The sequence below is a fragment of the Schistocerca nitens genome, chromosome 3 (genome assembly GCF_023898315.1).
Source record: "Schistocerca nitens isolate TAMUIC-IGC-003100 chromosome 3, iqSchNite1.1, whole genome shotgun sequence".
Taxonomy (NCBI): domain Eukaryota; kingdom Metazoa; phylum Arthropoda; class Insecta; order Orthoptera; family Acrididae; genus Schistocerca; species Schistocerca nitens.
The window spans coordinates 975,143,215-975,156,051 of record NC_064616.1 but is presented as its reverse complement, the minus strand read 5'-3'; the positions used below and the strand labels follow the sequence as shown (position 1 = coordinate 975,156,051).

Below are 12,837 nucleotides of genomic sequence, written 5' to 3'. Positions count from 1 at the left end.
TGTGGCATGCCACACCCCCTTCCAGCATCTTTAATTGAATCGCTCAGAGCATTGACTCTGTCTCTAGCGGAACACTTGTGCAGAGCCATTGTGTCTGACTGCCCGTGATGTTATTTCTGCTTGCTGCTCTTTTTCAGATGCCTGGGGCAGAAATAAATGTGTTGCCATCAAAAAGAGCAACAGTGGTGACAGACCTGCCGCTTTAAGTCAGCCTGTAAACCTGTATGGCTCCAGCCTATGAACGCTGCATAGGCCAAGACAGAGCACTTAATCAGACGTCGGTTTAAGTCCCATCAATGACATGGTCTATTTGTCTTGAGTTTATGTTCATTTATGCATACCCGTGTTTGTCCCTGAATAAAAATTTGTTAACTAGTTCTTAAGAAACATGCTTGAATTTTAACAAACAGTTGGTAACTGTGCTGTAAAGGTGCTAAATACCAGTAGTTAGTGGCTATAGCAGACATGTGTTGGAGTCTGACAGGGGAAAAGTCTATCTGGCCAAACACATGTTGCAGATAGATCTAAGACAGAGGTTGCTAGTTCAAATTCGGTCCAAGACTGAACCATTGTAACACACATGTTTCCAACATTGAATTCTTAAGCAAAAGGACAAAGAATCAGATGTACTGGAAATAGTTACAGCAAACATATATGAAATGTATGGCAGGCTGTTGTTGGTTTGTCCTGGAAGCCATGCACTTAGTGGGTCCAGAGATCAAGTCTAGGAATAGACTGTTGACATTCTGAGGTTCCATCCATCACATGGGTTGATATTTAATTCACAGTTCCCAATTCACAGACAACTTCCATTTCCACAATCGTCCTTGAGGTGAACTTGTATGGCTTTAACAATACATGTTACAGCCATTTGATAGTTGTGGTGTGAATACAGGATATCTAAGAACTCCTGAATGTTCCAGACATGCGACAGGCGTGGCTGGTAAGTCAGTTCATCTGCACACTGCAGATGTTTGCTGAATCCCTCGCACGTGCTACTACGCTTACAACAGAGGACAGTCTGTGAGGTCAAAGAAAATTTCTTTGAACACCTTTGACATCGTCAGCATGACAAGAGAGAGAAATCATCATCGGATTAAGATGCTTTGTCTGACATACATCATAAACACCTTTGACAACACCTCATTTACAGTCATCCATTGACAATTAGCACGACGGGCATATTACAGTTAAGCAGAGGTCAACAGTTCGATTTGAATCTTGAGTGTGAGTGTTGACACCCAGTGGTGCATTAATTTGTTTATCTGTGTTCATTTGTTATGTTTGTTACTAACAGTTACAGTTCTGCTATTGTTCAAGTGCCTCACACGACTTCTTCTACAGTTCTGTGTCCTGTGCTGTCACTGCCATAATGGTGCATCACAAGATTGCCGCTCACCTCACCATCATCTTCCTCATCTTTCCCTTCTCACTGTTCCTTTCTGGGGCAGTTAGTATGTTGTTAATTTGTATGTAAATAATTGCAGGGTCTTTGACATGATATGCGGTGTCCCAGACTTTGCGCTCAAGACATAAACAATGTATGGTGAAAGCCTGAATAATATTTTAAACCCCATGAAGAAATTGGAGACATTTTTGCCAAAGAAAAGTTTGTGGAACTACATTTCACAGTGTCGACATGGTTCTGGATTGTATACAAGCATGGTAATGGGAAGTGAAATAATAGTTCCGTACATGTGACATGTGAGCTATATTGGTATATGATTGAGCATTGTGATGTACCGTTTGGCTTAACTAGGCCAGCAACTGGAAGATACAGTGAATCATGAGTTTTACGATTTTCATTCTTTTCAACAGTGTTTGGTTTGTGCTGAACGAACTATACCGAGCTTTAAATTGATTAACTGCACATGACACTGCTCGAGATTCGAACATCTGAGATCAAACTTCTGTGGAAGCATTTAATTGTGGGCATATTTTTCCTAGCAGTCTCTAAGGGACTGAATAGATTACAGTTAATATGTTCAGACAGTTTGGAGATCCAGTAACATTGTGTTACTAATATGATAATATTCCCCATTCTCGAGGGCTTTAATGGCTGTATGTATGCACAGAAGTACTTGCTACAGTCTTACTTGTTTGCTTTTGGTAGAAATATTCTATCATTAATTTGTTGGGAAATTGTAACCAGTACTTAAACAGTTAGAGATAGTAACGTAAATATTAGGTTAGCTGTACTAATTTATAATGTTTCTTATGTTGAATTTGTAATGGTTTGATGATCCATTCTATCTTTTAAGAACAGCTCCTCAAATGTTGCTTTTATTGTTTGATATTTTCTCTGCTGTAAGAAACCTCATTGTTTGTGACTCTAGCTACTTGAAGAAAAATATGCAAATTATTGCAAAGCTGCTATGCAGTAAGCACAGCTATTTCAGTTTTCTCACAATAAACTTCATAATTTGGGTTAACATTGTTCAAAATATTGCCTTCTTTTTCTTTCTAGTGAGTTTGCATAAGCGATAAAAATAATGGAAGCATGTAGTTTTGAACTCTGCACCTTTAGGTTACCATTCCACTCTTCTATCCATTGCGCCACAAGGAAGAAATGTGAGAGTAGTCTCATTGAACAAATGACTCTATATGGTGATAGAAGGTAATTTTGTGGCTTTAATCATCATTCCAAAATGTGGGAACTTATGATTTCAAGTTGCAAAAGATGGAGAAGAGTGGCTTTACAAAATAAAGTTCTGTCTTTTTCTTTGCTGATCATCACTGGGGCCCCGTCATTTCAAAGAGACTCCATTTTATCATAACTAATATTTGATTTTGTCATGAAGTCATCAAAAGTCTTGACTAAATCTTCTCTGTGTCTTACCTTTGACTGGCAATATTGTTAACAAGTCTTCCGTACATTCTGTACTTTGTCTCCATAAACTGCATGAAAATGGACATTTGTTTTTCATCAAAAATGTCACATGATTCATCTAGAGCTATAATGTAACAAGGGTGCCTTCTGCAGAAGTTCGAGCAAACTACTTTTATTGTCAGCAGCCAAAATTTCAGTTCTCCTTGCATTACTTCTTGCCAACAATGTTGCTTTAAACTGTTTCTTTCAATAAGAGCACATGAGGCAAATTGGAACAGCTCCAGGCCTATCAGGTAGCATAAAGCAATATTGTTCAGTCTACTTAATTAAAAACTTCCTATTTCCACTAACAACCTTATGCTTTTTAGGACGTGTATTGATGTTAAAGAAACGTTACAAGCCTCAGTAATAACAAAACGCTCTGTATGAGATCGTAGCAACTACTGATGAAGTGGGAATAAAATTTGTGTACTCAATTTTGATTAATTTTTTATAAAGATAAAGGCGCCCGACGCAGCACATGCTGGCGCACAGCAAAGGAGCTACTTCTGTGTCAAAGTGTATGCTGCCGCACACCAAAGGAGCAGCACCACAAAGGAGTCGCTCTGCTTATGAAGCGCTTTGTTGTCAAATATAGCCGATGCCAAGTAAAACTCACTCAAAGTTTCATAAAGTAGCTTTAAGCTATTGTTAGAGTTACTACGTGCACAAAAAGTGGTGTTTAAATGAATATACCTTCTCCAATTTAATAGAGCTTTTAGAGGTTGATGGAGAAGTAGCGGCTCTGGTCTCGTAAACTGACATACGGCCGGTAGAGTGGTGTGATGACCACGTGTCCCTCCATATCCGCATCCAGTGATGCCTGTGAGCTGAGGATGACATAGTGGCCAGTCGGTACCATTGGGTCTTGATGGCCTGTTTGAGCTGAGTTTAGTTTGATAACTAACCATTAAGAATTCTAATTATTCAGCAGTTAACTTCATCCTAATAGAAAAAATTATAAGGATGGCACTCAAATGAATTATTATCTACAGAAAAATACTTTTTAAATACTTTGAGTATATAATTTATACTTTCAAAATATTTTTGGCAGGCCAGCTTTTGACCTTCTGTGGTCTGGACGTGGACTGCGTGGAAGACCAATCTTAGTGTGACTCTGAAAGAAGTGTTGGACATGCTGATCAAGCTGATTAATTTTATGAGGTCTCGTTCTGCTCTTCAGCACAGACAGTAAGGAATTTGAGGTTTTTCTTCTGGACCTTGATAAAAATTTTCAAAAGTATCTGGACCCCATCTAAAATTACTTACCAACCCCTGGTGTATAATGAGCCCTTATATGCACGTTCTTAGTTTTTTTATAGCTTTTGTGCCACATACACTCCTGGAAATTGAAATAAGAACACCGTGAATTCATTGTCCCAGGAAGGGGAAACTTTATTGACACATTCCTGGGGTCAGATACATCACATGATCACACTGACAGAACCACAGGCACATAGACACAGGCAACAGAGCATGCACAATGTCGGCACTAGTACAGTGTATATCCACCTTTCGCAGCAATGCAGGCTGCTATTCTCCCATGGAGACGATCGTAGAGATGCTGGATGTAGTCCTGTGGAACGGCTTGCCATGCCATTTCCACCTGGCGCCTCAGTTGAACCAGCGTTCGTGCTGGACGTGCAGACTGCGTGAGACGACGCTTCATCCAGTCCCAAACATGCTCAATGGGGGACAGATCCGGAGATCTTGCTGGCCAGGGTAGTTGACTTACACCTTCTAGAGCACGTTGGGTGGCATGGGATACATGCGGACGTGCATTGTCCTGTTGGAACAGCAAGTTCCCTTGCCGGTCTAGGAATGGTAGAACAATGGGTTCGATGACGGTTTGGATGTACCGTGCACTATTCAGTGTCCCCTCGATGATCACCAGTGGTGTACGACCAGTGTAGGAGATCGCTCCCCACACCATGATGCCGGGTGTTGGCCCTGTGTGCCTCGGTCGTATGCAGTCCTGATTGTGGCGCTCACCTGCACGGAGCCAAACACGCATACGACCATCATTGGCACCAAGGCAGAAGCGTCTCTCATCGCTGAAGACGACACGTCTCCATTCGTCCCTCCATTCACGCCTGTCGCGACACCACTGGAGGCGGGCTGCACGATGTTGGGGCGTGAGTGGAAGACGGCCTAACGGTGTGCGGGACCGTAGCCCAGCTTCATGGAGACGGTTGCGAATGGTCCTCGCCGATACCCCAGGAGCAACAGTGTCCCTAATTTGCTGGGAAGTGGCGGTGCGGTCCCCTACGGCACTGCGTAGGATCCTACGGTCTTGGCGTGCATCCGTGCGTCGCTGCGGTCCGGTCCCAGGTCGACGGGTACGTGCACCTTCCGCTGACCACTGGCGACAACATCGATGTACTGTGGAGACCTCACGCCCCACGTGTTGAGCAATTCGGCGGTACGTCCACCCGGCCTCCCGCATGCCCACTATACGCCCTCGCTCAAAGTCCGTCAACTGCACATACGGTTCACGTCCACGCTGTCGCGGCATGCTACCAGTGTTAAAGACTGCGATGGAGCTCCGTATGCCACGGCAAACTGGCTGACACTGACGGCGGCGGTGCACAAATGCTGCACAGCTAGCGCCATTCGACGGCCAACACCGCGGTTCCTGGTGTGTCCGCTGTGCCGTGCGTGTGATCATTGCTTGTACAGCCCTCTCGCAGTGTCCGGAGCAAGTATGGTGGGTCTGACACACCGGTGTCAATGTGTTCTTTTTTCCATTTCCAGGAGTGTATTTATTGACATCCAGGTGCTGTCACTGTGATTCAAACATTCAGTCAGGTCCACAATCTATCTACATCTACATTTATACTCCGCAAGCCACCCAACGGTGTGTGGCGGAGGGCACTTTACGTGCCACTGTCACTACCTCCCTTTTCTGTTCCAGTCGTGTATGGTTCGCGGGAAGAACGACTGTCTGAAAGCCTCCGTGCGTGCTCGAATCTCTCTAATTTTACATTTGTGATCTCCTTGGGAGGTATAAGTAGGCGGAAGCAATATATTCGATACCTCATCCAGAAACGCACCCTCTCAAACCTGGTGAGCAAGCTACACCGCGATGCAGAGCGCCTCTCTTGCAGAGTCTGCCACTTGAGTTTGCTAAACATCTCTGTAACGCTATCACGGTTACCAAATAACCCTGTGACGGAGCGCGCCGCTCTTCTTAGTATCTTCTCTATCTGCTCCGTCAACCTGATCTGGTACGGATCTCACACTGATGAGCAATACTGAAGTATAGGTTGAACGAGTGTTTTGTAAGCCACCTCCTTTGTTGATGGACTACATTTTCTAAAGACACTCTCAATGAATCTCAACCTGGTACCTGCCTTACCAACAATTAATTTTATATGATCATTCCACTTCAAATTGTTCCGCACGCATACTCCCAGATATTTTACAGAAGTAACTGCTACCGGTGTTTGTTCCGCTATCATATAATCGTACAATAAAGGATCCTTCTTTCTATGTATTCGCAATACGTTACATTTGTCTATGTTAAGGGTCAGTTGCCACTCCCTGCACCAAGTGCCTATCCGCTGCAGATCTTCCTGCATTTTGCTACAATTTTCTAATGCTGCAAGTTCTCTGTATACTACAGAATCATCCGCGAAAAGCCACATGGAACTTCCGACACTATCTACTAGGTCATTTATATATATTGTGAAAAGCAATGGTCCCATAACACTCCCCTGTTGCACGCCAGATGTTACTTTAACGTCTGTAGATGTCTCTCCATTGATAACAACATGCTGTGTTCTGTTTGCTAAAAACTCTTCAATCCAGCCACACAGCTGGTCTGATATTCCGTAGGCTCTTACTTTGTTTATCGGGCGACAGTGTTGAACTGTATCGAACGCCTTCCGGAAGTCAAGGAAAATAGCATCTACCTGGGAGCCTGTATCTAATATTTTCTGGGTCTCATGAACAAATAAGCGAGTTGGGTCTCACACGATCGCTGTTTCCAGAATCCATGTTGATTCCTACAGAGTAGATTCTGGGTTTCCAAAAACGACATGATACGCGAGCAAAAAACATGTTCTAAAATTCTACAACAGATCGACGTCAGAGATATAGGTCTATAGTTTTTCGCATCTGCTCGATGACCCTTCTTGAAGACTGGGACTACCTGTACTCTTTTCCAATCATTTGGAACCTTCCTTTCCTCTGGAGACTTGCGGTACACGGCTGTTAGAAGGGGGGCAAGTTCTTTCGCGTACTCTGTGTAGAATCGAATTGGTATCCCATCAGGTCCAGTGGACTTTCTTCTGTTGAGTGATTCCAGTTGCTTTTCTATTCCTTGGACACTTATTTCGATGTCAGCCATTTTTTCGTTTGTGCGAGGATTTAGAGAAGGAACTGCAGTGCGGTCTTCCTCTGTGAAACAGCTTTGGAAAAAGCTGTTTAGTATTTCAGCTTTACGCGTGTCATCCTCTGTTTCAATGCCATCATCATCCCGGAGTGTCTGGATATGCTGTTCCGAGCCACTTACTGATTTAACGTAAGACCAGAACTTCCTAGGATTTTCTGTTAAGTCGGTACATAGAATTTTACTTTCGAATTCACTGAACGCTTCACGCATAGCCCTCCTTACGCTAACTTTGACATTGTTTAGCTTCTGTTTGTCTGAGAGGTTTTGGCTGCGTTTAAACTTGGAGTGAAGCTCTCTTTGCTTTCGCAGTAGTTTCCTAACTTTGTTGTTGAACCACGGTGGGTTTTTCCCGTCCCTCACAGTTTTACTCGGCATGTACCTGTCTAAAACGCATTTTACGATTGCCTTGAACTTTTTCCATACACACTCAACATTGTCATTGTCGGAACAGAAATTTTCATTTTGATCTGTTAGGTAGTCTGAAATCTGCCTTCTATTACTCTTGCTAAACAGATAAACCTTCCTCCCTTTTTTTATATTTCTATTAACTTCCATATTCAGGGATGCTGCAACGGCCTTATGATCACTGATTTCCTGTTCTGCACTTACAGAGTCGAAAAGTTCGGGTCTGCTTGTTATCAGTAGGTCCAAGATGTTATCTCCACGAGTCGGTTCTCTGTTTAATTGCTCGAGGTAATTTGCTGTAAAGTAAGCAATCTTTGGCACGTTGGGCTTAGGTGGGTACAGAGTGAGTGTCGGATATCTCACGTTTACTGAATCAATGATCCACTTTGTCTCTCTGATGTCACACCCTGGCCCAGTTTTTTTGCTGCTATTGCCAAATGGTCCAATTTTTCTACCATTTTTGTCTATAGTGGTCCATTTTTTTCCTGTAGAATGTATGTTTTATATAAATAATAAACCAAGAGATGTGTTTACCCCAAATAAGGCAGATTTCAGGCAAGGGCAGTACATGTCCCCTTACGGCCTTGTCAAGTAATCGGGTGTCGGTCGACACCCCATTACTATCATTAAGTCATCCAGATAAGCTCCTACTTTTCAGGTGTTCCATAGGACTTTGCAGATGAGGAGCTCAATTTCTTCTCATATAATGAGGAAGTCTACAACCTTCCGTTCTCTGTGTGGGGACTGGAATCAGCTTTGTCTGTGGCCAGAGACACTGCTCCACAACCTGATGAGATCCATTACGCCATACTTAGTCATCTGTGCCCTGAAGTGAAAGGACAGTTCGTCTCTTATTTCAGTCAGGTTGCGTTTGATGGCTTGGAATGTTAATTCCATTCTGGAAACCAGGCAAGGACAGTAGTGCTCCTAACACTTACTGGAGTTTGGCCCGTACCAGTTGTATAAGACTCTTGAACACAAGGGCAACTGCTGCCTCATCTGGCTGCTCGAATCCCGATGTCACCTGAGCTGTTTCCAGTGTGGTTTCAGACACTTCTGTTCCACCCTTGACAGCTTAATTCTGCTGAAGATACCGATACAGGAGTCCTTCGTACCCTGAAACCATTTGTCCAGTGTGTTTTTTGACCTCAAAAAAGCATACAACACTACTTGGAGATAAAACATTCTTTGCCAACTACATGAATGGGGACTACATGGGTGCTTGCCACTTCTTATCCAATTCTTTCTTGAGGACAAGCGTTTTCGACATTACATTGGCGATGCCTTGTCTGACTGCTGTATTAAAGAGAATGGGATACCCCAAGGCAGGTCCTTAATGTCACATTGTTGGCCATTGCTATCAATGGCTTTTCCTCCACAGTCAGGAGCCCTGTCAAATGCTCTGTTTGTGGATGGCTTTGCAATCTTCTACTGACAGGGTTTTTGAAGTGCATCTTCCGGAACACTTCGAAAATTATGATGCGGAATTATGTAGCATTCTGATGGCACTAAAGAGGATTAACAGACATAACCATACAAGGTTTCTTGTCTGTTCTGGCTCGCTTAGTGCACTAAAAGCTCTTTACCAAATGTATCCAGTATACCAGCTGATTCAACTCATCAATTGTTCCTTACAGTAGCTCCAGCACCGTGGCAAGGAGATGATCTTTAGCTGGGTACCCGGTCACATACGGATACGGGGAAACAACATGACTGACAAAGCCACCAAGGAAGCATGTTGGGATGGTGCTGTCTGTGAATGTCCCATCCCATTGCAAGCCATCATCTCATTTTCTGACACACACATCATGAATCAGTGGGAGACTGAATGGTTGCAGGTGACAAAAAACAAACTGCGGTCGCTCAAATCGACACACAGGCATGATGAACTTCATGTGAACCTCACTGCTGGAAGAAGGTTCTGCTTATCAGACTGTGCATTGGATATATCCCTTTAATACATAGCTTCCTCCCCCGGTGGGGGGATCCACCCCTCTGTGCAGTTCGTGGTGTGAGACTATCAGTTCAGCATATTTTGGAAACGTGTGTCTTATATACTGATATTAGGGCAACCCTGTCTCAATGGAGATCTGCCCACCATCCTGACTGATACTGATTCCAATGTTACAAGAGTGGTGAAATTTTGTGAACAGCCAGGCTTCATCCTAAATTGGTGGGGAAGGGAGGCAGACTTTAGTATGTTATAAATTGCTCCGCATGTGGGGAAAGCCTTCGTCCCCTTCCACGAGATTGGCATGCTGAATTTTCGTCGGGGGCTGATGACCATGATGTTGAGTGCCCCTCACCTCAGATCATTGTCGTAGTCATCATCCACCTGACAGAATGCCGCAGCCCAGCACCCCTGCCTCACTGCAGTTCCAGCTTGTGTGTTCTGCCAGCACAATGCAGGTGCACAGGTGTGTGTGTGTGTGTGTGTGTGTGTGTGTGTGTGTGTGTACCAGAACTTTCCTATCAATGTATCATATTTTTAATTTTAAAGTATTAAAAAAATTACTGTAATTGTTGGTGATCCTGTTCATTAGCTTCAAAAAAATTTTGATTTCAGGTGTCATCACAGGGACGTTTTGTCGGGTTGTTCACAAGATACCAACGTACGAATACCTCCAACAGGAGCAAGCCCAACAATCAAAAGAATCATGCAACATCATTATCGGGAAGCTGCCGACCATATTCTCCCTCGCCTACCAGCCGCTCAAGCAGTGATGGTGTTAGTGTTAATAGTTTCGGAAGTGATGGCTCATTTTCTAATAACACAGCAATTGGTGGTAATGCTTCAATATTTGAAAGTGGTTTTGAAGAGGACTTTGATTTCTGGCTTTCAACATCTACAAAGCCACAAGCAAATGAACAAAATGATCCTTGGAAAGTAACACAGCAAGACCCATTCTCACCACCTCCGCAGACACCGCAACAGATGGTACATAGTGCGAGTTTCCCTGTACAGAAGTTGAACACTACCTCCTGGTTTGATGAGCTTAGTAAGCCAATTCCACCAGCTCCTTCTACACTAAAAAGTGCACCCTTGTATGGGTCAGTGCCGACTATTATCCGTCCTAAACCAAATCGGTCTACACAGCCTCCAAAACTTGTACAAAATGGAGCACCAGAGAAAAAATTTCAAAGTCACTCAATACAGCACGCGTTTTCGGCACTCACATTGTCTGACACTTCAGTGAAGCTGAACACTCGAGAAACTGAAGAGACCAGTGATTATGAGGACCAAGATGACTGGGAACCACCGATGCCTTCCATTCCACCACCCCCGCCGCCACCTGAAGTTGTAGAAGAGCTGGCGAAAATTGCACCACCAATTCCACCTAAACCACTATCACAGGTACGTTGTTGCAAATTGCTATTTTTTCAAAACTGGTATTAACAATTAGCCATTGTCTCCCATGATCTTGGAACTAAAGTTCTCTTTTCTGGCATTTTGAAGGAAATGGAAAAGAAATGATAAGAGTAAACTAGAAGAATAAATCAAATAGAATGCATTATAGAAATAACAGTGTTTTGGACCAGGAGGATTTTGTGACTGAAAGGCATGTTGTTGGGAGGTTCCTATTTGCACTACTCAGAGAAACTGGTGTTGGTGAATGGATTGAATGGATACAGAGGATAAGGGGTTGTGAAGTAGCCATTCATCTTGTAGTAAAAAAAATATGATCTGCCATATTGTGGTCGAACTTCTCTTTTGTGACAAGTTCTCAGTGCCCATTGATATGGATGGGTGGTGGGGACTACGTAACAAGTTTTGTAGAGATTTGTTGATGTTTATGTATGATGTGTCTGCTTTTGCTAGTGGTCATATGTCTGACAGTACGCAATTGACTGGTGACAATGCAAGCATCACAATCAGCTGTGGCACCATGTTATGTTCCCTTTGGTTCGTTGCACTGACAGCTGCCGATTGGAGTGCCATTGCTTCGGATATGTATTGCCAGATCCAGTTTGCAGAAAATTGGAATTAAAGACAAGTGATTTAAAAAATCAGTAGGGCCTAAAAATTGTGAGAGAAAAATGAAAATATATACATTTTGAAGCATTAGAAAAGCTCTCTGCATATGATGAATAAAGTTGGTACACTGGTACTAAGATGTACTGTTTTGTTCATCAAAAGTACAAACATTATCCAATTAATAATTATTTCTGTCACTCACCAGGATAAATTTACAAGTTACTTAAACATTAATAATCAACTTTTAACATGCAGACTCATCAGTTAGGCTTTTCACTCAACCTCAGTCATCTTGCGGTTATTTTGGTTGAACACATGCACAATAGAAATACAGCCTCCAGTAAGAAATAGCTACGCATGCACAAGCAGGAAGAAAACTGGGTTTTGGCAGACTGTAGTTGTGAAGTCAGTCGGGTATCTGGCACTGTTATATTCAGGGTGGACCAGGAAAACTAGTACTTGCCAGCCCCTTGTGGCCTAGTGGCTTAATGCTGTACCAGAGGTCACAGGTTTGAAATCTGTCTTGGGCGTGAATGTTCATGTTTGTTTTTGTATCTAGTGTAACATATCTTTCAAGTACTATGGGTGACTATTTTTCCCGGAACCAATTTGCAGAAAATAAAGACAGGTGGTTAAAAATGTCAGTACAAAGCCTTAAACTGCAGGACACCACAAAAACATAAATTTTCAATCATTAAGTGACTACATTAGCTTAGTCCTATTTAAAAAGTTGATACAGTGGCACATCTATGTGAAGTGACTTAATATCTATCGAAAGTAGGCCTAGGCAACAAATTTATCTACAATTAAATCTACATACATACATACTCCATAAGCCACTGTATGGTGCGTTATGGAGGGTATCCTGTACCACTACTACTCACTTCCTTTTCTGTTCCACTCACAACTAGAGTGAGGGGGAAACACTTGGCTGTAGGCCTCCGTGCAAGCCCTGATCTCTCTGATCTTATATTAGTGGTCCTTACATGAAATGTATGTAGGTGGCAGTAGAATCTTTCTGGAGTCAGCCTCAAATTCTGGTTGTGTAAATGTTTTCAATAGTGTTCCTCAAAAAGACTGTTGTCTTCTCTCCAATGATTCCTATTCGAGTCCCTGAAGCATCTCCATAATACTTGCATGTAGTTCAAACCTACTGGTAACAAATCTGGCAGCCCGCCTCTCAATTGCTTT

At 42.9% G+C, this 12,837-nt stretch overlaps 1 protein-coding gene across 1 annotated transcript in view; it reads left to right on the top strand.

Moving 5' to 3' along the window:
* The window catches only part of LOC126249036 (SH3 domain-containing protein 19), a 112,207-nt gene that overhangs the window by 28,512 nt on the left and 70,858 nt on the right, over positions 1-12,837 (top strand). Inside the window, exon 4 of the mRNA XM_049950654.1 lies at positions 10,237-11,025. Within this exon, the coding sequence (XP_049806611.1) occupies positions 10,237-11,025 (789 nt within the window). The remainder of the gene's footprint in view (positions 1-10,236; positions 11,026-12,837) is intronic.